Source organism: Cannabis sativa, chromosome X (assembly GCF_029168945.1).
Source record: "Cannabis sativa cultivar Pink pepper isolate KNU-18-1 chromosome X, ASM2916894v1, whole genome shotgun sequence".
Classification (NCBI taxonomy): domain Eukaryota; kingdom Viridiplantae; phylum Streptophyta; class Magnoliopsida; order Rosales; family Cannabaceae; genus Cannabis; species Cannabis sativa.
Window position 1 is genome coordinate 33471121 of NC_083610.1, and position 26803 is coordinate 33497923.

The following is a 26803-nucleotide window of genomic DNA, read 5'->3' on the forward strand; positions in this document are numbered from 1 at the left end:
CATATATCTATAATTCTTGATGCATATGAAGTACTTCAGGACTTCTCTACTAATGAACAAACTACATACATTTAATATTTCTCGATATACAGAAAGAAATAAAAATTTGTTCTTCAATCATTTATAGAAAACTCTTCAAGAGTCTAACCCAACGTATAATTTATGAATTTAAGCATAGACAACTATGCGTATTTTTCAAACAATAATTTACTTACATGTCTTTATTTCATACAAAGATCTTTGTCATATAATATGCGCGACTTTGAATTTATATCACTTAAGACATTTATTAAATTCTTCTAAAATTTTTAGGTAAGGCTTATTTCAAATTCTCACTGTATTAGGAGCTCCAAATAAATAATCTTTTGTTGCAACATTTATGTGACGCTTATAAATCCTCATAAAATATATTCCAGGTCAAATCATGATTATATTTTCTCAATATTTAAGCCTTATTTCAATCAATCTCATGTCTATGCAAATTTTGTACAACAATTCATTATGTACAAATACATATATGCAAATTTCTCATTAGAAATATTTATTTGCACACCCTACAAGTCTTACTTCTTTTTATGCGAGTAAACTTGGTGAAAAATCAAATGTATGTCTATAATTCTCGACAAATTTAATATCATGATCCTTGCTATTTCATGATAGTTTATTGCATATGCAAACATTCAACATCTATTGTCAATAAAAATTTTATTATATCATAATTTCCTCCCATATTGATATAACTTATAGAGATCTCTTTAAATTACATATTTTTCAAATATGTTTATCATTTATAGGTACTTATATAGAACTAATTCAGGAATTCAATTATGATTAAATGTGTTATGTCTAACTTCTCTTGGGAGTCTCTTCTAGAGTACCGTTTTCATCACGATTATCATTTTTAAATCATCTATACTTTATAATATTAAGGTATCTCCATGAGTACCTCTAGATTTAACAACTTCAAGACATATCAAATGAACATTTACTAATAATTTCTACATTGTTCATTTACGCTTCAGGCGTTTTCAACTCATTATAAATCAACTTTGAATAATATTTATTTGCAGTTGGTATATATCATTTTGAACTATATCGTTCTTATATACTTTGTGCAAGGATCATTTTTCAAAAATTATCATCGATCTCAACTGCTTTTCTCCCCCTGATCGAGAGAATTTTCAAAAATTGTGATATGTAATAATATTAATACACCTGTAGGGATTTCAATATATCACAATGAATCAATATTTATTTAAACTCATTTATACTATATGACATTGAACTTCATGTTCAATAAACTTTAGGTTCAAGTTCAATAGTTATGAACTTAATTCATTTTTAAGAATGAGTCATACGTGTATAATTAGAAATACATAAATTTATAAATTTTATAAATGCATGATCATATGATCTTATCACATTGATAAGAAACTATGCAATAAAATAACAATGACTCAAGATTGTTAAAAAAAATAATTCAAATATTTTCTGTGTGCAAATATATGCATATTCTTCTTTTGAGCCTTATAAATTAACAATGAGAAGAATCTTCTGGTTCTTCAAAAAAATTTAGTCAAATCATTTGACAATTTATTGCATATGATTGATCATGTCAAAATAACTCAATTCACGAACTTCAGGTTTACTATAATTTGTATTTCAATGAAACTTTCAAAAGGTAATGTAAAATCACTACAACATAATCATTACAAGTTTCATTTTTATATACACGAAAATAATTATATTATTCTCCAAAATATACACACTCTTTAGGAGTCACTATTATGTTTATCAAACTTTATATTTCTTCAGGAATCACTATCATTAATCCAATTATGTGTATAATTTAAAAAGTACATGACAACTTCATCATGTTGTTGTAATGGTCAAATCTATATAACCATAATATAACATTCATTTTTCCTCGTATCTTTCTAACAAGTCATCTAATTTATTAATAGACTATTCATCAGTCTAATTATCATGACTTGATATATTATATTTAAATGTACAACCAATATATATATAATAAGTTATTTCTTGTCACTTTCATAACTAGATAAAAATTATACATCTAGGTACATACAAAGATATTTTACTACTCCAAGTAGCAATTGTATGTAAAACTTCTTCAGTAAGCTTTTCAAATAATCATTTTGTGATTCTTTATCACTTTGATTATATTAGATTATATTGGATCACTAACAAATATTAGTAAATTATATATTCACTTTTGGGAATATGCAAACTGAATTAAATAGTAAACATATATATATATATATATCATGTACCAACAATAATTTGAAACTATTGATTTCAAGAAATAATAAAATATGTATATATTAATTTGCTTCTGACATTACCAATATATGTAAAATCTATATCCTTTGAAATAGAATTTCATGTCTATTCATTCTCTTTAGGGAATGATATTTAAATATTCTAAATGTACAATAAATTTGTACAATTCACATTCTATACAATAATCAAATATAATTTTATCTTGATTATAAGTGTGTCCGTACTACAGGTATGTGACTACTATTATTTAATTCCACACTTGATATATAGATTTCATGCACTTTGATTGTGTGTGGTATTTCATCTTTTGATTGTTTTCAATTTTTTCTAGAAATATTTGAGTACTAAATAATGCCATCGATTATTTAAAATTATTGCATTCACTTCAAGGAATGACGTTGAACAAGTAGAATATTATTATAAATTTCTTAAAAATTTATTAATTGTTCATCCATAAAAATATAAGAAATTATTTAGTAATTTTTTTTACAATATTTCAAATAATATATGAGTACAGTTTTTGCATAATCTTCAAGATGTATGTAAATTTGATCTTTAATATATGTCACATGCAATAATTTCTAGTATAAATATTGCAAGTAATAACAATGTATAATAACATGACTAATATATAGAATACGAACAATCTTTAACAGTAATTGACTTCAATTCATATCATTCTCTGCAGGAAATGATGAACAATAAATACATGTCTCATGTATTTAAAAAACATTAGTCACGTTCATTGTTATTCTTATACTTTAATGTTTCAATGCAATTTTCTTAACAATCTTTTTGGGTATTCAAAAGGGAAATTTGAATTTTCATACTTACAATACCCTAAAATTATTTCCCTAAATGCATAGTTATTAAAATTGGTCATATATGACCACATTGTTAATTTCCCAAAAATACCCTTCACATTTGAAAACCCTAAACTCAAGCATCTCTCTTCCTCTCTGCCGACCACGAAAGCACCACACCCACATCCCACCATCACCCAAAACCCCCATCGGAGCAACTCCAGTCCGACCCCAACCCCTCCGACCCAACCCGAAACCCCACACCCACCGTCATCAACGCATATCCTTCCTCCTCGAACCACCCACGCACGGCGTTCACCACGCACGCCGATCACCACGCACGCCGATCCACCACGCACGGTGAACCACAAAAACCGGCCGAACACCACTGGAGATCCACGCCAAATCGAACCACCATGTCAAAGGTAGATCCACGCCGAACCGAACCGAACCAAACCGCCCCCTCTCACTCTCTTCGTCTCTCTCTCTCTTGGACCGAACTGAAAAAAAAGAAAAAAAGGCATATGGTCCGATGGTCGGACCATGTGGTCCGACCATCGGACCATATGCCTTGTTTTCTTTTTTTTTTTTGTTTCAATTTGAGGAAAACGAAGAGAGAGATGGACATGGTCCGATGGTCGGACCACGTGGTCCGATGGGTCCGATTGGTCGAACCCCATCGGACCATGTGGTCCGACCATCGGACCATATGTTTTTTTTTTTTTGTTCGGTCCGAGAGAGAGAGAGACAAAGTAGATAGAGGGGGGTATTTTTGGAGTTTTGAAAAAAGAGTCATATTTTTCATAGTGTAAAATGTATTGGTTCAAAAAAATTTTTTTGAACATTTTTAAGTATAGAAAATCAAAATTCCCTATTCAAAATCCACTATAAAATTGTATCAATAATAATCATTTTTAATGATTCTTTAGTTGTGTTATCCCAAATTTGGAACTCTGACGTGGCATCACGAGAATGGTGACACGTGGACTCTACTTAGAGCATCTGTTCGGATCAACATGCCGAGCAGGATACCTCGCTGGCATATCCAGAATGGAACACTCAACGAGCCGTGCAGAATGAGCAACACTTAGCGAATTCAACTTAACGCATCATGAGTCACCAGCTCAATCCCTATAACTCAGGGATCAACTTACGTGGATGTGGCATACACACGATCCCACTATTAGTGTATTCAGCCTCAATCCCACGATCCTTGCATTCAGCATTGATCACACGATCTTTCTGTTTATGCGCATTGTAACGAGAGAGGAAACTCTTCCTCCTCAAGTTTCCAGCCCTATAAATAGTGAGGAATGTTCAATGGGCAAAAGACTGAGAAATTATAAGCCGAAACGCTGTAAGCTAAGGCTATCTAAGAATTATATATTCAGAGATATTATTGTAAGAGCTATAAGAAAAGAAAACTTCTTCCTTATTCTTAAGTCAATAAAACTAACGAGGATTAGGCTATTATCGAACTGCTCGGGGCTGAACCTCTATAAAATTTCTGTGTCTTATTATTGCTTTATTACATATTCTTATTACGACATATCGTTTATCGCTTATCAAAAAGACTCATTGTCGTTGGCTAAAAGTGAAGTCAACATTTTGGTGCTTTCATTGAGAGAAAAATCACAGATCGCTCTTTTCAATACTTGACACGATGGTACAAACTCGTAGAGGCCTGTCCGACCCAGCAAACTCACAGACGCTGGATCCGACATTGCAAGACCCAGGGAGTTCAAGGGTTCCACCCGCTGTCAATCCTGGATAGACGGGAAGCGTGGTGAATGGTGGGACAACTCCTGTTACTAAAACTGTGCCTGGTGTGCAAGAGACCGGAAACAACGGTTCCGCACACAGCCAGGGCGTTCATAACACAACTGTTCCACCAGGCATCAACGCCCAAACGACCATCGGAGATGCAACCGAATTGCAAAACCTCCGCGCTACGCTCGGACTCAGGCAGGGTCACAACAATACTTTGCATCACGATCAGGAGGAATTACGTGCCGCAATAAACCTCACGTTTGACGAAGAGAGGCATATGTTTGCCGAGTGGAGGGACAAAGAGATGGAGGCATTAAGGGCTCACCATGCAGAAATCGAAGATCGTAGTCGGCAAGCCACTGTGCTGATACGAAGAGCCTATCAGACTGTAGGCCAGCAAACGCCGAGCGTCATTCCCCTGCGGGAAACAGAGGATGACCTGACGGTGAATGCCTCCCAGACAACCAACGGTCAGCCGTCCAATCCCCGGTCACGAGTTCCACTCGTGGGCCAAGAGGTAGGTGGACAAACCTTGTCCGGGAATTCATCAGGAGGGGTCATGCTCAACGGATCCACGCAAAATAATGGAGCCATTCCACCTGCCAACCAAGCTAACCAATCGCTAAGGCAGCCAGGTTCTTCTGTGTTCGATAGGTTGGGAACAACCCATGACCTAAGGGACGATCTAAACAGAAGAAGGGGAACAGACGAGCAAAATGCTACAACGAACGTGCAGTCCGGAGCCCATACTCAAATCTCCGCTTAGAAAGACGCTGATGTAATCCAACCCGACCAGAATGCCAATCAAGTCAGCCCAGTCGTATAGGCCCAGCTCGACGAACTGAAGAATATGTTTCATGGCATGGCCGGGCAGCGTAACAATGATCTTGAGTTAGACCGTGCACGCGGAACTCCCTTCTCATCAGAGATCAACCTCCTGCCACTACCCCACAAGTTCAAGATGCCAACATGGTAGATGTACACTTGGAGAGAAGATCCTCTCTCCCATCTCAAGTATTTTGAGATGCAAATGGATTTACAAGGGGTACGAGGAGACATATGTTGCAGAATCTTCCCCGCCACTCTGTCGGAAGCCGCACAACAATGGTATTTCAAGTTGGCTCCTGGAAAGTTTAGTTCATGGAAAACCTTCTCTTCGAAATTCCATGCACAATTCTCTTCCTCACGCCAACTCCCATTGCATCTGGGAGATTTGGTCAAAGTAAAACAGCGACCAGGCGAGCCACTCCGGGCATACATCAGCAGATTCATGACGGAAGCGACCAAGGTATCACGGGTAACCAAGGATGGAAAGTTATCCGCGATACTGGGGGGCATTGAAGTCCTTGGCGAATTGTGGAAGGATATAAGGAAAAACGGACCGGTCGACTCAATGAGTGATTTCCTTGATCAGGCCGAAGGCTTCATCAAGCTCGAAGAAGCCATTCAGTGAGTAGAAGGTGAGCAAAAGCCGAGCAAAACAAAGGTTCCTTCTACGGAACGTCCGCCCAACTTCCCCATTATTCCAGCAATTTAAGTGGCAAGCGTTCAGGCAACAACCACAAGCAAGGAAATGGGAAGAAGGGAAAGTTCACCGAAAAACCCGGACAGACTCCCCGTGATCACGCCAAACACACTACATTCACTATCTTAACTGAAGATATAGAAAGTGTGTACATAGCAACTCAGTCGTTAATTCCGTACAAAAAGCCCGGGCCCCTGAAAAAAGATACCAGCAAAAGGGACATGACAAAGTTTTGTCGGTTCCATAGAGACTACGGCCACGACACCAACGAATGCTACAACTTGAAGCGGGAAATAGAACTTCTGATCAAGAAAAACAACCCGCACTTACAGAAGTACGTCAAGGCCAACCAAGGTCAGAATAACGAGGATCTGATGCCTCCGCCAATAGATGGACACTTGCAAGTCATCATTGGAGGCCCGCACATCGCTGGAGACACGAGCAAAGCTCGAGAAAGATATGCCCGAACAGCTCAATACGAGCAAGAAGAAGTCATCCTGGCCGTGGAAGAGAGGAAGCCCAAAGTTCCACACGCAGGAGAGCCAACCATAACATTCAACGACGAAGGTGCTGTCCAGATATGATTTTCGCACAACGACCCGCTAGTCGTGGAAGTCCAGATAGCAAACAAAATGGTGGCCAGAACCATGATCGATAATGGGGCTTCTTCAAATATTTTATTTAAGACTGCTTACGAGAAGATGGGACTCCAGCTCAAGGATTTAACTCCATGCCTTCAGCCCGTCTATGGTTTCTCCGGCCAAGGAGTTGCGCCTCTAGGACAAATCCGGCTACCCCTCACAGTTGGACAAGCTCCGACAAGCATAACTATCATGGCACAATTCCTGATATTAGATGTTCCTTCAGCCTTTAACGTAATGCTAGGCCGACCAGCCTTGTATGACTTAAAAGCTGTCACATCAATATTCCACTCGTGCTTGAAGTTTCCAACCAAAAACGGGGTAGGTGTCTTAGAGGGAATTAGGAATCTGCTCGGGAATGTTACAACCTTGCAGTGGCCAAGGCTAAAAAGGAAGTATCCTCCAGCCAGAGCCCAGACAAGGGAATAAATATTCCCATGTAGGAAACTTCCCAAGGCGATGATGAAGATGTGGATCCTCGACTTGGGGACCCAAGCAGCAATGTTGGACCTGTGGAAGAATTAGAAGAGATCGAGATCGATCCATCTATCCCGGCCAGAAAGCTAAAAATTGGAAAGGGTTTGCTGCTCGAAGTAAAATCGAAATTGATAAAATTTCTGAGAGCAAACCTAGATGTTTTCGCCTGGTCACATGCGGATATGGTCGGAATCGATCCTTCTATTATTTCGCACGTCCTGAATATTGATCCTAACATCCGACCAGTTCAGCAAAAACAAAGATTGCTGGATAAAGAACGAGCAGTAGCCCTGAAAGACGAAGTTGAAAAGCTGCGCAACAACAATTTCATCATTGAAGCCTTTTACCCGGCTTGGGTCGCGAACCCCGTACTCGTGCCTAAGCCGAACAAGAAATGGCGAGTCTCTATTGACTTCACAGACCTTAACAAAGCATGCCCTAAAGATTGTTTCCCACTTCCAAGAATCGATCAGCTCATTGATGCAACAGCCGGGCACGAAATATTAAGCTTCATGGATGCTTATTCGTGCTACAATCAAATCAAGATTCATCCACCAGTCTAAGAACGTACCAGTTTTCGGACAGATATGGGTCTCTACTGCTACAAAGTCATGTCGTTTGGTCTTAAAAACGTCGGAGCTACATACCAAAGATTGGTCAACAAGATGTTTAAAGATCAGATCGACAGAAATATGGAAGTGTACGTGGATGATATGCTCGTCAAATCCAGAAAGGCTAGGGGGGGGGGGCACATAGACGACCTGAATGAATGTTTCAAAGTCCTCAAGAAATATAACATGAAACTAAATCCCCTAAAATGCTCCTTTGGAGTACGCTCAGGAAAGTTTCTAGATTTCATCGTCAATGCTCGAGGAATTGAAGCCAATCCAGAAAAAATCCAAGCCCTCCTGGATATGAACTCGCCAACAAAAACCAAAGAGGTACAAAGCATAACTGGTCGAATCGCCGCACTTAGCAGATTCGTGTCAAAATCAACGGATAAATGTGTCCCATTCTTCAACATCCTGCGAGGAAACAAAAAGGTCGAATGGACAGAAGAATGTGAAAGAGCTTTTCAAGACCTAAAGGCACAGCTCGCAAAACCTCCTGTCCTTTTTAAACCTCTAGACGGTGAGGAACTGGGGATATACCTAGCAGTAACGGAGCATGCCGTAAGCGTCGTACTAATCAAAGAAGAAGACGGCGTGTAGCATCCAGTCTATTACATCAGTAAAAGACTCATCGAGGCCGAAGGCCGATATCCGTTGATAGAAAAGCTCGCCTACTGCCTCATCCTAGCAACAAGAAAGCTAAGACCTTACTTTCAAGCTCATCCTGTTCGGGTATACACCGACCAACCACTACGACAAATACTGCAAAAGCCAGATGCCTCTGGACGGTTACTCAAGTGGGCGGTGGAATTAGGTCAGTACGAAATCAACTTCCAACCCCGAACAGCTATCAAAGGCCTAGCCTTGGCCGACTTTGTGGTGGAATGCACAGGCAAAACCGAAAGCATCCCAGAAGGCAATCTCGAGTGAACACCACAACCGAGCAACACTGACAAAAAACCGACCTGGAAGCTGCATGTGGATGGGTCGGCCACAGATCAACTATCCGGCGCAAGAATTGCCCTTGTCACACCTAGGGGGCAGCACCTGCATGCAGCGGTCAAATTTGGATTCAAAGCCTCCAACAATGAGGCTGAATACGAAGCCCTAATCCCTGGAGTCAAACTAGCAAAGGAGATGAAGGCCGAGCACATTGAGATCTGCAGTGATTCACAGCTAGTGGTAAATCATGTATCTGGAGAATACGAGGCTGGGGGAGAAAAAATGATAGCATATCTGAGCAAAATACATGATCTGCTCGCACAATTCAAAAGCTACAGCCTCAGATAAATTCCAAGAGAAGAAAATACAACAGCAGATGCGCTAGCCCGATTGGCGAGCAGCAATATAAGTGACAAGGCAAACCTGGTCCCGATCTAGTTCCTTGAAGAGCCTAGCATCACTGGCACGGAAGAAGTCGAAATGATCGACACATCTTCGAACTGGATGACGCCAATAGTAGCCTATCTCAACTATGGGGAACTCCCAAATAACCGAAATGAAGCTCAGAAAATGAGAAGAAAGGCAGCATGATACACCATCGTAGAAGGGATCATGTACAGAAGAGGATTCTCAATGACATTACTCAGATGCGTCACACCAAATGAAGCTGCACGACTTCTATATGAAGTTCACGACGGATTCTGTAGAAATCATGCAGCCGGACAGAGCCTATCAAAGAAAATCCTAAGGCAAGGCTACTTCTGGCCGACGATGATTGAAGATTCGAAAGCTTATGTCAAGAAGTGCAACAAATGTCAGAGATTTTCAAAGATACCAAGGGCTCCGCCCAACGAGCTGACACAAATGCAAAGTCTGTGGCCCTTTGCCATTTGGGGAATCGACCTAATCGGACAGTTACCTAATGGTAAAGGCGGAGTGCAGTACGCAGTGGTAGAAGTCGACTACTTTACTAAGTGGACAAAAGCCGAACCACTCGCAACTATCACATCAAAAAAGGTTCAAGACTTTATAGTGAAGAACATCATATGTCGGTTCGGACTACCGTACAAAATAGTTTCGGACAACGGCAAACAGTTCGACAGTCAATCTTTCACTGATTTCTGTGCGAACCATGGTATCATCAAAAGCTTCTTCGCAGTGGCACATCCCCAAGCAAACGGTCAAGTTGAAGCAGTCAACAAGAACTTGAAGGATACACTAAAGAAGAAACTTGAAGATACCAAAGGCAATTGGCCAGAAGAATTCCCCGAAGTTCTATGGTCATACCGTACAACAGAAAAAATAGCAATCGGTCAGACACCATTTGCAATGGCATACGGTTACGAAGCTATGCTGCCCGTCGAACTCGAGCCACCATCCCACAGAAGGTTGACGTACGAGCAAGGTACCAATCACATACTCCTTGCAGAATCACTTGATGAAATCGAAGAAAAACGAGCAACTGCAAACTTAAAGTTGATAGCTCATCAACAAAAAGTAGCTCGATATTTCAACAAACGAGTGAAAGCTCGAAAATTCTTTGTGGGAGATATGGTCCTAAGAAGGGTATTCCTAAACACCAAAGATAGTGTGTCAGGCGTACTAGGACCCAACTGGGAAGGACCATACCAGGTGGTCGAAGTTCTCGACTCCGAAGCATACAAACTGGGTAAGTATGACGAAAAAATGCAACTCATTCTAGTACCATGGTACTGGAATGGAGAACATTTAAGGAAATACTACCAATAGAGTACTCAGGTCGGATAGACCACTTCAAAGTACTCAGGTCGGATAGACCACTTCAAAGAACTCAGGTCGGGTAGACCACATTAAAGTACTATTGAACATTCGCTTCTAAGTGAATGGCCTCTTGGGCGGACTACGCGCAAAGGCTTCAGAAACAAAGTACCCAGGTCGGGTAGACCACTTTAAAGTACAGTTTCTTATTTATTTTATGTCATGTTAAGCTAAAAAGATCATATTAGATCACTAGCTCTGATGTAAGTTACTACGGTAACAAATACATTTTTCGATCAATAAAAGAATAAAGATAGTATTTCCAATTCTATTGAGTCGAAAAAATTAGCATGACTATAATTTACCTAAAGTTTGTACAAAAGGTCTAGTCGAACCCAAAACACCGAACAGAAAAGCAATATATTTGCGAAAAACAAGTGACCAAGAGTCATACGTCTGCTCGGTCACTTGGGGGGTACCTATACCTGTACAAAGTATTTGGTAAACATAAAACAATCACAATTGCACGACAATTATAAATAGAGAATGAAATTCATTAAGGATAACAAGAGCATATAGTACTGGGATTAAAAGCTGACCGTTCAGCCCGTTGCCCAAAAAATGAAAAATAATATTAAGTTTAAAGACTGCTTGGTCGGTCACGATGTCTTAAAGGCCTTAAGGCCACATATAATATATATATAAACAGGAGATAAAAAGAGAAGTGTTCAAACAGCTGGAGTCCCAGGCTCTTAGTTTGGTTCTTCTGAGCCAACTAGAGCAGGAGGATCTGTTCTTCGAGCAGGAGAAGCATCAGCAGCCTGGTCAGAAGCTTGGCCGGAAGTTGAAGCAGCCACCTCTTTCCCACCATAGGCAACTTGGGCCGCGCAGTACTCAAGGTACATGTCCTTAGCGTCGCCCAAGTAGTCGAAGTTGGCCTGAGGATTAGCCTTCCAGAAATCAAAGAAGAGCTCGAGGCCGGCAGTGTCCAAAGCATTGACCTTCTCCTTCAAACGGTCCGCCTCGGTCACCTGGGCGTCCCTCTCCTCCTTTAGCCGAAGAAGAACTTGCCACAGAGAACTCCTCTCATCCTGAAGACTGTTAACTTCAGCAGATAAGATCTCGATGGTTTCCTCAAAGCGATCAGCAGCCTCGAGGTCCTTTGTCAGCACGGAGATCTTCTTCTCAGCAACAAACAACTTCTTGTTGGCCTCACCCAACTCACGACAAACAGCTCCAGTCTCCGCCCTGGCCTCTTCAGCTTCCTTCTTGGCAGAGTCCGCCTCCGCCCTCAAGGTGTCGGACAGAGCCGCACTCTTGGAAGTAGCAGATTTAGCCCGGGAGTAAGTGTAAGCCAACTTCAAACCGGCCTGCACAAAGGAAAAAAGTCAGCATATGGAGCTAAGTGTGAAAAGTAAAAAGGGAAGCGTCCAAAAAGACTTACCCTGGTGAGCTCGTTCAAGACTCCGCCCACCAACACATGCAGAGATGAGTCGTTGTCAGCACCAGCCAGTTGCTCACTGACCTCAGGAACCAACCGGTTCATGTAGTGAGCCAGCATCTCCTTGCCCTTTTTGGCCTCAGGCAGGACGGGCACAGGTGGAGTTGGTTCCTGCACCCGCTCAGGGACCCTCCTGACCAGTTTGGACCTAGTTGTTGGTGGCCCAGACTCCTTAGACTTGGCAGATTTGGGAGTAGAAGGATTTGCAGCAGTCAGCTCCTCAGAAAGGTCAATAACCTCTCCAGAAGGTCTCTTCTCAAAAGACCCCTCTCCGCCCTAGAGCTTCCGCCCATCCTCTTCCTCAGAGCGTCAAGCATCTGCCGAGACATGTCTGCACAGAACAAAAACAACGTGGTTAGAAAAAACCAGCAGAAAATACAAAGCATGAAAGTCAAGAAGCTGAAAAAGAAGTAAAGCGCAGAGTGACTGCCCGCCCAGAAAGTCAGAAGTCCATCATCACCTGACATCGAGTTTATCTCAGACATAACGACCTTCCCTTTTCCAACAAAGGGATGAGATGGCCGAACAGGTGAAATGGGCGCCCTTATGCGAAGTGCATGTTCAACAGGCCTGGGTGTGGCCGGGAGTTTCTTCTTCCTCTTCAATGGGGTCACCTGCTCAGCCTCAGCCTCAACCTCAGCTTCATCTTCAGGATTCATAGGCTTCTGAGCATACTGCTTGGCCCGGGCACCTCCCTTCAACTTAGCCTCTCGCTTAAGTTGAATCAACTCATTCTCTGGATGAGTTCGTTCAGGCCGGCCAGCATCAGATTTCCTCTTCTTCCCCACCACGGACTTAGGAGAAAAGTCCTCTGGGTAAAGCCCGTACTGCACCAGATTCTCATTGGAGGTCAACTGGATGATATTCCTGTCTTCCTCCAGCAACCGGGCAAGTTTTTAGCTCTATCCCTAAGAGCAAGAGTGAGGGGAGGATGGTGATATGTCGGAATCTGCCGAAACCGAGTCTGGGTGATGCTCGGATCCTTCACCATGAAGTACTCATCAACAAAACGCCCTATTTTGCTGATGGCCTTGTCGTCCGTCCCGCTCAGCCACTTGAAGCCTGGTTGAGAGAAGTAAAAATACCCCGACCTGCCTTGCTTGGGGGTAGACTTCAGGTCGAAGAACCAAGCGACCTCGTGGGGAGAAGGAGCATCCCATCCCTGGGAAGCGTAGAGGACGAAGAGAGCGGACAAATACTTAATGCCCTTTGGAGTAATCTTGGCCGGGCAGAGGCCGAAGAAGTCCGCCACATCCCTAAAGTACTTATGCAAGGGCATCAGCGCCTCTTGCTGGCCATGAGCCCCCGACCAGGCACACATCCCCTTATCAGGGTTTGTGGCACGATTGTCGTGGGCGGGAATGTAGCAGTCCAGCTCGCCCAGGTATTCGTCCTGGTCGAGAGTGCGGAGGCGTGCCTCTAAAATCTTGGACGGAGGACTTACCCACCTGGCGCCCAAGGCACCCTGCCTCCTGTGAGGAACTGCCTCAGCAAGCTCCTCACTGACGTAGTCAACGCCCTCAACCAGGATGTCTCCGTCAGCATCGACTGGTTGCCCAGCCTCATTGTACTCCCTAAAATTAGGGGGTCCAATCTCTTCCTCTCCCTCAGCAGCGGGAGGACTGCCCGGATGCGCCTCGTCCAGCTCCTCAACCTCCTAGACTTTAGCGTCCCCCTCACGGTCCTCCTCCATCGAGACCGTCAAATCCTGTTCGGCATCGGGCAAAGTGGCGAGCCGAGCCACTTGGGGGTCAGAAGCGTCAGCCATACACGTGGTTTTCTTCGTATGAGCCATCATCCTATGGCTGGGTACGGAATCGAAAGAATTTCCTTCTCTAGAAGGAGAGTTAGCACGAAGACGAGGGTGGACTTCGTGCAGAAGTTGAAGCAGCTCCTGGTCGATTTGATGCTTGGGCTCCCAAGACTCACCTTGGTTCATCTACAAAAGACAACACACAAGATGAGTGTTGGACGGAGTATCAAACGAAAAACAAGCAAATATGCCGACCAGGAGTACCCAACAGATTAAAGAACGACCATGTTCAAAGAAAAGTCTAAACTCAAGAAGTCAGAAAGTTTTCTTGAGTTAGGGCAAAAAAGTTCATGAAGCTTGGAAAAAGAAAAATGGAAAACAGACGCAATGCAGTTCTAAAAGAAGCCTTACGGCTGAGAGCTAACACAAGGACATGGAAAAGAAGAGTCGAAGAAGTTTCAAACCCTAGGGTTTCCTAAAGTGTTCTTTCTACAACAAAGTTACATTCAAAGCATAAACATGCAAAGGAGAGCATAAAGGGAATCAGAAACTTACTCAAAGATTTGAATGTCCGGGTTCAAGCAAGCCAGCAATCGTCTGTAGGCACTACGACAACTCTGAAGCCAGAAAATTCTCTCTTTTCGCTCTGAAGTTTACTTAACAACGAAGGGTGATAAAATGAGTAATGTGCCAGTACTCCAAGTATTTATAGGCAAAAGGGTAACTGTACATAAAGGAACCTTAGACGCCTCGGCTTCCCGCCTCAAAATCGAATATGGGAAATCAAAAGTAATCGAGTGCAACCGTCAGCCGTAGAGAGAGAAATTTGGATTTTCAAAATATTAATTTTCAGAGCATTAATTAGCCAAACCGAAGGGACGCCCAGTCAGCTTCACATCGAGTCTCGAACGGTCATGCTCGACACGTGTCCCCATACAAAGGCAGAGCCAGCTCGGGATAAGTCTACATGCAACCTCGGAGGTCCCGTACAAACTTGGGGGACAAATGTTATCCCAAATTTGGCACTCTGACGTGGCATCACGAGAATGGTGACACATGGACTCTAATTAGAGCATCTGTTCGGATCAACATGCCGAGCAGGATGCCGAGCTGGCATATCCAAAATGGAACACTCAATGAGCTGTGCAAAATGAGCAACACTTAGCGAATTCAACTTAACGCATCATGAGTCACCAGCTCAATCCCTATAACTCAGGGATCAACTTACGTGGATGTGGCATACACACGATCCCACTATCAGTGTATTCAGCCTCAATTCCACGATCCTTGCATTCAGGATTGATCACACGATCTTTCTGTTTATGCGCATTGTAACGAGAGAGGAAACTCTTGCTCCTCAAGTTTCCAGCCCTATGAATAGTGAGGAATGTTCACTGGGCAAAAGACCGAGAAATTATAAGCCGAAACGCTGTAAGCTAAGGCTATCTAAGAATTATATATTCAGAGATATTATTGTAAGAGCTATAAGAGAAGGAAACTTCTTCCTTATTCTTAAGTCAATACAACTAACGAGGATTAGGCTATTACCGAACTGCTCGGGGCTGAACCTCTATAAAATTTATGTGTCTTATTATTGCTTTATTACATATTCTTATTACGACATATCGTTTATCGCTTATCAAAAAGACTCATTGTCGTTGGCTAAAAGCGAAGTCAACAAGTTGTATTCACATAAATACAATATATTTTTTTTTGACAAATATAAAACATTTACTTCAGGAAATATTTGTCAAAATCTACATCGATATTAGATTATTTTTCATTGTCCTCAAAGAATACAAGAACATATATACATATATGTATTAATCTCTTTCATTGTATTTCAGTCAACTATACGATGAATATTACATTTGCATAATCTTCAGGATATATGCAAGATTTTATTGAGGACGCATAATCTTCAAGATATATGAAATATTTTATCAAGGATACATAATCTTCTAGATATATATATAATTTATATAGATTTTCTCGATCATATTATAAACACACATATATTATAAATATAATAAATGATAAGAACATAATATATATCATATATATACATATGAAATCAATAATAAATATATAAGAATAAGAACATATACATACACATGTAATATATAGATATATAGATAAAAAGAAAAAGAAAAAAAATTCTTGAAATTATTTCAGTCAGATGAGTATATATATAAATATATATTTAGTGTATCGTGACCTTGAAACAATTCAAGAACTTTAACCAAATACTTACATTAGGGCTTGTGTAGAGACTCGTGCTTGAAGCTTGGGAAGAGACTCGTGCTAATAACGTGTTATAAAATAATATAGAATAATATATATAGATAAGAAGAAAAGAAGAAGAAGATGAAGAGATAAACAGAAAGTGAATGAGAATTTCTCAGTTGTTTATTCTAATGGGGTGAATCCCTATTTATACAAAAGTATTGACTAAAGGAATGAGAAACTAAATTAATATGTAATAAAGAAAAATATAATCAAGCATCAATGGTGATAATTAATATGGTGATTTGGACATTCATAAATAATATTTCATAACAAATATACATTTATTGTGCCAATTATAAGGTTGGCTTATAAAGAACTTGAAAACTTATAGAAATTACATAATTTATGGAAGAAAAAAAATTAGAATTCACTTTTTTTTTATGACATAATTAAATAATAGTTTGGGATTATAGATTTTTTAGTTTGTTTAGCTTTTTTCTGTCATATTTTTGTATAATGAATCAGGAATACCACATTTTATAATTTCTCTCGTCTGTCTCGCTCTCTTTTACTCTTGCGAGACCTAAGCGAACTAGACACAATTTCGGTTGACCTCTCCCAGTTGTTGCCACAACGAAATGTTAAAGCTTCTCTCTAGGGGTGTTCATAAAATAACTGATCCAATCCAATCCGTAAAGTGCGGATTGGATTGGATTGAAAAATTCAAAATCTGCACTTGTGCGGATCGGATGTTGATTGACATGTAAAAGTAACCGATCCAATCCAATCCACACATATTTATAAAAAATTAAAAAATTATATATACAAATAATATTTTGATGTAAAAAAAATAGTAATTTAAAAGTCTAATATATATAATACAATTATATTTCAAAACTTAATAAATCACATGTACATTCCATTCTTATATATAATTTTTTTTTTCTACATACAATGTAAAATAAAATTAAACATTTCTTTATACATATTGTTAGGATAGAGTTAGTTATAATTTCTATTTTTTATTTTTACAGTTAGTTAGTTATAACTAACTATTTCTTCAGCTGCTTTCTTTTCCAGCTCTTGCATCAATCTCATGTACATTGGATCCAATATATATAGTGGTTTGCTCCTCATTCTTGAGTAGGCCTCTTTCATTTCATTTCGTTTCATCTCTCTATTTCTCTCTCTCACTCTCATACATGGTATCAAAGCTTTCATGGCGTCGATAGGAGCAAACTCAACCAACAATGGTGGACAATTCGATGGAGATGATGCTCCTCCGATCGCAGCTCAACCGATCCCTCCTGCACCTGAGGCTCCCCAAGCAGGACTCCCACATAACAATCTACTTCCGTTCAATCTTTGACTTGACAGGAACAACTACACTTTCTGGAGATCACTAGTTCTTGCAGCAGCCAGAGCTTACAACTTGGATGGCTACATTCTTGGATCGATTCCCCCATCGCCTCAAAATCTTGAAGGTAATGCATCCAACCCTACTTATCTTCAATGGTTAAGATTCGATCAATTTCTAATGCATTGGTTAATGAATTCTGTATCTGAACCAATGCTTGGCCACATCATCAATTGTCGATCCTCCTCTGAGATCTGGAGCATTTTCTCAAGACTTTTTGCTTCAAGATTCAGAGCTCGAGTCTTGAAAATCTATAGATTACTCCATGCCACCAAGAAAGGATCCTCATCAATTGAAGACTTTCCTAAAGATGAAAAGTTATGCTGATGCTCTGGCAGCTGCTGATCAACATATCTCTGATGACGATCTTGCTTTATACATTCTTGGAGGGTTAGGCCAAGAATATGAAGCTATCATAGTCAACCTCACCTGTCGAGAAACTCCTCTCAGTTTACAAGAAATACAATTCATGCTTCACAGTCATGAACTCAGGATTAACCAACACACCACTGAAGCCCTGGCCAATGTCCAAGCTAACATGGCAAATCTATCTATAGGCAACAATCACAGAGGAGGATACAATGGACGTGGTTTAAGAGGAAATTACAGAGGAGGTCGTGGTTAATCGACAAATTGAGGTGGACGTGGCAATAAACATGTGTGCCAACTCTATGGCAGGGTATGTCACACAGCACCGAATTGTTACCATAGATTTGATATCACTTTTACAGGTCCCTCATCATCTGGTTAATCCAGCAACACCAGTGAAACAACCCTCAAGCAAACCTGGCTAAACCCCTACCACAAGTGATATATCTGGTGCATGGTTTCTTGACACAGGTGCCACAAATCACATGAAAGTTGATGCTCAAAACCTACAAAACCATGTGGACTACAAAAGCAAAGCAAAAGTTCTTGAATGTAATGGTAATTCTATGCCCACCTTTCAAATTGGATCTAATCTTGTCCCCACCACACATCAAAATCAATTTCTCATTCTTAAAAATATTTTACATGGTCCCTAATGTCACCAAAAATCTTTTGAGTATATCTCAGTTCACTAAAGACAATAATGTCATTCTTGAGTTTAATGATATTTGTTGTCTTATTAAGGACAAGACAATGAGGCAAGTTATTCTAAAGGGTTCCTTTAATGATGGTCTATACAAACTCCAAGTGCAGCCCTCAAGTGTCCCTGTCCAACAAACTAGAACAAACAAAACTACTCCTGCTCACACCAGCAGGTTTCCCTCAATTTTCAATTGTACTACTACTAGTAATCATGTATTAGATAAGTCCAATATAGTTTCCACTTGGCATTGTAGGCTTGGTCACCATCCAAGCCAATTTTATCCAAAGTTTTATCTCATGTCTGTCCCAATATCAAATGTAAGAATGTCACTTTCTGTGATGCTTGTCAAATAGGAAAAATGCATCAATTTAGTTTCAAATCGACTATAAATAAAACTACTTCCCCTCTTCAAATTATCCACACTGATGTTTGGGGACCCTCATTTTACACTTCCATAAATGGTAACAAATATTATCTTAGCTTTGTTGATGATTATAGTAAATTTGTGTGGATATTTCCTATGAAAACTAGTCTGAAGCTACTACATTGTTCAATCAGTTTAATGCCTTTGTAAAAAAGCAATTTCAAGTTAAAATTAAAAGCATTAAATCAAACTTAGGAAAAGAATTCTCCCCTCTCAAAGATCATTTTCTTGCCAAAGGAATTGTGATTAGAAACTCATGTCCCCATACACATCAACAACAAGGGAGAATAGAGAGGAAGCATAGACATGTGGTTGATATTGGCTTAACTCTCCTAGCTAAAGCTGATATGCCCTTAAAATTCTGGTGGGAGGCATATGTCTCTGCCTCTTACTTAATTAATCGTCTGCCTACCCCCATTAATAACTATTTGCCACCCTATGAAAAACTATATAAAATTGTACCTGATTACGATTTAGTCAAAATATTTGGATGCTCTTGCTTCCCCTTACAAAGACCTTACCAAAATCACAAGGTGTCATTTCGATCCTCCAAATGCCTGTTTATAGGGTACAGTATGACTCAAAAAGGGTATAGGTGTTTACACCCAAGTGGTAGAATCTATGTTGCTAGGAGTGTACAATTTAATGAAAATGAGTTCCCTTACAAAGCTTTATTTTCCAACAACAAGCCCACATCTGTTCCACAGTGTACTATCCTAAACCCAAATGATTACCAACTTCCTCTATCGCTGCTTCCCCCTTCTCCCACACCAGTCACTCATAACCCTCACATAGAAGCTCCAAATTCCCCTAACCATGTCTAGTCCAATGAATTTTTGTCTACTCCAAACCCAGCCTCTGAGTCATCTCATTCATCACATACACCCACTATCAACCAGATGCACACCCCTTCTGTCTCCCACAACCCTAACTCAAATACATCTCTGCCCACACCAGCACCTGTCCCAGAACCAAATCAAAACAACCATCCTATGGTTACTAGATCCAAGGTGGGTATCTATAAGCCAAAAATATACTTGGCTGATGTCAAGACAGAATAAGAACCAACCACAGTCAAACAAGCTATGGCAAATCCCAAATGGAACAAAGCTGTGAATCATGAATTCACAGCTTTAAAGAATAAGAAAACATGGAAATTGGTTCCCCCACACCAGACATGACAATTGTCACAAATAAGTGGCTGTTCAGGATCAAGTACAACTCAGATGGGTCTGTCAACAAACTCAAGGCCAGGTTAATTGTTAGTGGTTTTCAGCAAACACATGGGGTAGATTTCTTTGAGACATACAATCTTGTTATTAAGCCATGCACAATTCGAATCATGTTTACACTTGCAACCACAAATAGATGGGACATACAACAAGTCGATATCAACAATGTGTTCTTAAATGGCCAACTTACTGAAGATGTGTACATGACACAACCCCAGGGTTTTGTTGAAAAAGATTATCCTCACTATGTCTGCAAGTTAAACAAGGTGATTTATGGTTTAAAACAGGCCCCTAGGGCCTGGTTTGATCAGCTCAATTCTCATTTGTTGTAGCTTGGATTTCACAACTCAAAGGCTAACACAAGTCTATTTTACAGCAAAATTATTGGCCAACTTGTGCTCTTTCTTATGTATGTCGATGACACACTCATTATAGGAGCAAACACATAGCAGATACAAAAATTGATACAAAATCTCCATGCCAAATTCGATCTTAAACAGTTGGGGACAATAAACTATTTTCTTGGCTTCGAAGCTTTCAAAAATGGCAGCACCTACTATCTTACACAACAAAAGTACATTAGGGACCTTTTACACAGAACAAACATGATGGACTCAAAACCTCAGTCCACCCCCCATGTGTGCAACATCAAAGCTGTCACTCAACTCAGGGCAACCACTTGAATATGCTAAATAATACAGAAGCATCATTGGAGCATTACAGTATCTCACCACGACCAGGCCTGACATCTCTTTTGTTGTAAACAAATTGAGTCAGTTCCTCAAATCTCCTACAACTACTCATTGGGGTTCTTGCAAACGGGTTCTGAGATACATGGCAGGAATAATTCACCTTGGCCTTTCTTTTTCCCCTGCCACAAACCTTGATCTTCAAGGTTATACTAATGCTGACTGGGTTAGCAGCTATGATGACAGAAAATTGACATTTGGATACCGTGTCTTTCTTGACCAAAACCTCATCAGTTGGTGCTCCAAGAAACAGAATGTTGTTGCTCGTTCCAGCACGGAGTCTGAATATCAAGCCTTAGCTCTTGCCACTGCTGAATTAGTTTGGATCCAATCTCTTCTCACTGAGATTTCAATCAATCTCCCTCAAAGTCCCATACTATAGTGTGACAATCTTGGTGCAGGATCTCTGGCCTCGAATTCGGTCTATCATGCTCGCATTAAACACATAGAAATAGACCTTCATTTTGTGCGAGACAGAGTCCTTGCCAATCAGCTTGAAGTTCGATATGTGGACACTCACTACCAAATAGCTGACATCCTGACAAAACCTTTGCCTATCACGCAATACAACCGCTTCAAGGACAAGTTAACACTTCGGTGCCCAAGTGTAATTATTAAACTATTAGATTTTAGTCCGATGGCGAATAATAAAAGAAAAATTTGAATTTCTATGCTTAATTTAGCTACTTAATTAAAAAAAAATAAAAAAATACTTCTTTTTACACTATATCAAAAATATGTTTATATGAAAAATATTTAAATCAAATTCAACTTTTTTTATCATTTTTTTGTCGAAAAATATTTTTTTTATTATTTTTATTTTCAGTTGATGGACCAATCTCGGTCCATATAATGTAAAAATGAGAATTTTTTTAATTAAATAGAAAAATTAATCATGAAAATTCAAAATTTTCTAATATTACACATTCATATTCATAGATAATATCCATTAAAAGTACTGTAATATATATATATGGGTAAATACCATTTTGGACCCTCTGTTTTACAAAATGTATTTATTTTGTTTCACCTACTTCCCTAATTCAGCAGATTTACCCCCTACCATTTACCACTACTTTTCTCATGCTCAAACTAATTAATCAAACTTGCATCATATTAGTTTTTGAAAGTAATGAACAAATTCGCTACTATAAATACTATACATCTTATGTTTATCAAACAAATACTAAACATGTCACATTTATTAAAATAATACTATACATCTCACAAAAATATGAATAGTTATATAACTAAACAAGTTGTTTATCTATTCCAAGAGCATGAACAACTAATCCTTGCAATGAAAGAACTGGTTTAAAGATGATAATATTCTAAATTACAGTGGCCATCAAATCCACTGCAATGAAAAAAAAAAATAAAACTAGAACGATATGCAACTGATAAAACACTCACTCTCCCTCCCAAACAGAAAGAGTAATTTGAGTTTGAATAGAATAGATCATTAATGGCAAGATTACGTGTAAGTTAAACAAGTTTATGGTGACAATTATACACATAATTTGATTAACAAATCTACATCTACAAGAATGTGACGGTACAACACGTTTCTTGGGTGGCTGCATTTTGTTATAAACTAATAATATTTTAAATTCTAGTAGTTTAGCCACAAAACTATACACTTTGCAGGAGCCATAATATTTGTGTGACTCATCATTGACTTCTTTTTCTCAACACTCTCTTCTTTTCTTGTACGTTAATCTACTATTAACATTAACATCCCGAACACATAAACAGGCCATTACAGTTGACCAATTTAAGTAACATCACTCACCTCAAAATCTTCATCTCACACATCAAATTGACAATTTTGGAAAAGGGTTTTCAGTGTTGTATTCCATCACTAAGTTGCAGCTCAATATTTACATTATGATATTCTGCAGTGAAACTATATTCTACTATGAAGTTGATGAATGAATAACCACATTTGTGAATTTGAACTAGAGAACTAAACCAAATATGGCCAACAAATAATTGGGTGGTTTGTTTCACTGTAAAATCGTCCAGTTCATCATTGTGCCAAGTTGTTGAAGTTCTTTATGTGGCTCATGATTTCCTCCAGCAGCTTGTATATCTCTTTACTTCTTGGGTGCGATTTACCACCCTTTCGAAACTCGTAAACTACACCATCGAGTTCAATCGAACTACACCCTGGAGTTTTCTTGATGTTCTTGCCTTTCATTTCCTTCCTTAACTTCACTGCATCCCTCCATTTATTTGCAGATGAATATATATTTGACATAAGTACATATGCACCATCTCTCTCTGGCTCCACCTTCAGTAGCTTTTTCATTACATCTTCTCCAAGTTCAACACAACCGTGAATCCTACAAGCTCCCAAAAGGGCTCCCCATATATAAGCATCAGGCTCCATCGGCATGTTTTCAATAAGCTCCTGTGCTTCCTCAATTAATCCAGCACGGCCAAAAAGGTCGACCATGCAACCATAGTGTTCTGTTTGAGGTCTAAGGTTATACACACATGACATGTCTTTGAAGTACCTTTTTCCTTCCACAACAAGACCTGCATGACTACAAGCTGTTAAAACACCTATAAATGTCACCTCATCTGGTTTTATACCTCTTCGAGGCATATCGGAGAATATACTCAGTGCCCTTTTTGCTTCTCCGTGCATAGCTAAACCAATAATAATGGCAGTGTAAGAATACACATCCCTACACTTCATGCCTCGGAACACTTTAAAGGCTTGGTCTATGGCTCCACACTTAGCATACATATCCACGAGTGCATTCCCTATGAACCTATCAGCCTCAATCTGTTTTCTATCGATGTATGCATGAACCCACTTCCCCAACTCAAGCAATCCAAGATTTGCACAGGAATTCAAAACGCCCACCAATGTAAAGTCATCAGGCTCAACCCCTATGCTTTGCATTTTCCGAAACATATCCATTGCATCCTTGAATTCGCCTTGGTTAGCCAATCCTGATATCAAAGAATTCCAAGAAACTACATTTCGAACAGGCATTTCATCAAATATTTTGCGTGCGGAATTAGCATCACCACACTTGAGATACATATCAACCAGTGCATTGCCCACGTACACGTCTGAGGGAACCCTATTGTCCAGTATATAGTCATGTAATTTTCTACCTAATTTTAAGTCTCCTAGCTTTGAACAAGCAGAGAGAACAATAACCGCTGTCATCTCATCGGCTTTCATTTTGGCATCACACATCTCAAAGAAAGTCAAAATAGCTTCCCTGGCAAAGCCATTCTTCACGTAACACTGAATGAGCGTGGTCCAAGATACCACATCTCTCAGAGAACTTTCTTCAAACACCTTGCGGGCGTAACTCACAGACCCACAAACAGAATAAAGCCTGATGAGAGTGTTCTTCACGTACACATTGGATAACACCAGCCCAGTCTTGACAGCATAAGCTTGAACCTGGACACCTTCTCTGAGCGCCTGAGACTTGGAACAAGCCTTGAGAACATAAGGAACCGTATAGTTATCAGGACGGAAGCCATTGACAAGCATCTCGCGAAACAAAACGACAGCTCGAAGTGAGTTGCCATTAAGGCTCCGAACGATGTCATTGCATATGTCGAGGCCGAGGTCCTGGTTTTCCAAGTGCTTTAAGATAAAACATAGATAACCCAGATTTCTAGAGGAAGAAATGAGTTCAAGGGTCGGCGGTGGGAGAGGGAAAGAAGCAGTTTTGAGTATAAAGGCGTGGATTTGCCGTAGATTTTTAATGTTGTCCGTTTTGGTCCCCCCGGCGGCGACCCGAAAAGCTTGTGAGTTGACGTAATTTGTGGTTGCCCAGTAGCTGCTCATACAAATCAACATGAACATAAAAACATGCAAGGAAGAAGCAATTAGCAACGATAAATGTTTAGGTATGAAAATGAAAGTAAGGGAATATGTATGATAAATTAAAAGCTCATTAGGATTTTTGCTTACACATGTACCAAATTATGTAAGTTGAGGGGCATAATTTAGTACATGTCAAAATTCGAAGGGCATGATTTGGTAGATATCAAAGTCTGGGTAACATGGTTTAGTATATAAACAATTATTGAAATAGTAAAATTGAATTAAATTAGACAAAAGTCTTTAAATCCAACAATCTCAATAGTTCATGGGGCATTTTCAATAGCTTTAAAAGTTCAAGGGCATAATTTGGTACATGTCAAAGTTCAGGGGGAAAAATTCTATGTTGATTTAGTTTCTCCCAATCTCAACTGTTATGACCCTTTTCTTTTTACCGTTACATTACATGGCACAACACACCTAGAAAACACAAGAGAGTTATTTAAGTCAAAATTGAGAAGTGTAGTTGCAGAGTATTGAGGAAGAGGTTGAGGACTGTATAGAGGAGCACAATTTTGAACTTTAAAATCAAAATTCAAAATTTAAAATAAACAAATATATATAGGATAAGAGTATAGTAAGAACTATTGTTTTGTTCCTACCGTAGGGATGTTTTTTTAACCATAAATAATTTAATGGTAATAAATGAGTAGATGTATAATAATACTTTACACTTGCCGTGCATTATATAATTTCTTCTTATATTATTATAATAATATTTCATAATTAAATATTCTTTTTTTTTAAAAAAAAAAAAACTTCCATTAAATAAAAAATTTCCTCTTAACGAAGTCTCTTCCTCTATCTCTCTCACTCATCTTCTATTTCTTCAACTGAAGCCCTTATTAAATTGGCGTTTTTTCTCAAATCATCCATACCCAAATCACCGTCCACATCTCTTATAAGAACTAAAGGAATCGATGAAGGAATGGAAGAAGAAACTGAAGGATTACTGGAAGGAGAGGGTGAGTTCGGGAAGGGCATGATTCAGATGAGGAAGAAGGAGCTTTCTTTGTGATGCAATGAGAAGAAAATAAAGGGAAGGTTGTCTTTATTTTATACTTGCTGGGAGAGAAACTTCTTGGGTTGGTTTGACCACATATAGTAATAAATTGTAAATGTATTAGCTTCAAGAAAAGAATGGGTTCAGCTATCTTGAAACATGCTTATTCCCAAACAACTACAATGGGAATACAATTCATGCCGTAACCTTCTTCAAAAACAAAAAATAAAATAAAATAAAAGGGAAAAGAAAGATCTCCACCAAAGAAGCTTCTATCTAAGTATCAATGTAATGTTTTAATGTCATTGCTTTAAAAAAAAAAATGTAATGTTTTAATAAACATTTGTTTTCTTCAATATTTTATATTAAAGGCCATATCTTTTTATATTTTGAAATGTCAGAATTTTTGAACCATCGGATTTCAGATTGGAAACTTTCAAAAAGGTTTTATCTTTGTTTTCCATTCTGAATTTAGATTTTTGGGATAGTTTGTTCTTGGTTCCTGAGATAGTTTGTTTTGGGTTCCTTGTAGTAACAATTGAGCTACTCATAGGATTGTCGCTTGAGCTGCTCATATGATTGCTACTTGAACATTTTCTTTTAATATTTTTTATTTCTCACTGTTGGGGAGCTTGCACCCCTGTTGCAGCCATGGACTGGTGTTGACGTTTTTCTTCTCTTTTTTCTCTTATCTTAATGAAGTTTTTTATTCAGCAGGAAAAAAAAGAGGTGTCAGAATTTTTAAACAGCAGTT

General features: G+C 39.2%; 1 protein-coding gene across 1 annotated transcript; it reads right to left on the minus strand.

The window, feature by feature from the left end:
* Positions 1 to 22625: 22625 nt before the first annotated feature.
* LOC115713365 (pentatricopeptide repeat-containing protein At1g08070, chloroplastic) lies at positions 22626 to 25280 on the minus strand. Its single transcript, XM_030641846.2, has one exon. The coding sequence runs from the start codon at positions 25026 to 25028 to the stop codon at positions 23217 to 23219; it is 1812 nt and encodes a 603-aa protein (XP_030497706.1). The 5' UTR covers positions 25029 to 25280; the 3' UTR covers positions 22626 to 23216.
* Positions 25281 to 26803: the final 1523 nt, after the last annotated feature.

Excerpts from the sequence above, each read along its gene's own strand:
- LOC115713365 (XM_030641846.2), bottom strand. The coding sequence starts at position 25,028 with ATGTTCATGTTGATTTGTATGAGCAGCTACTGGGCAACCACAAATTAC.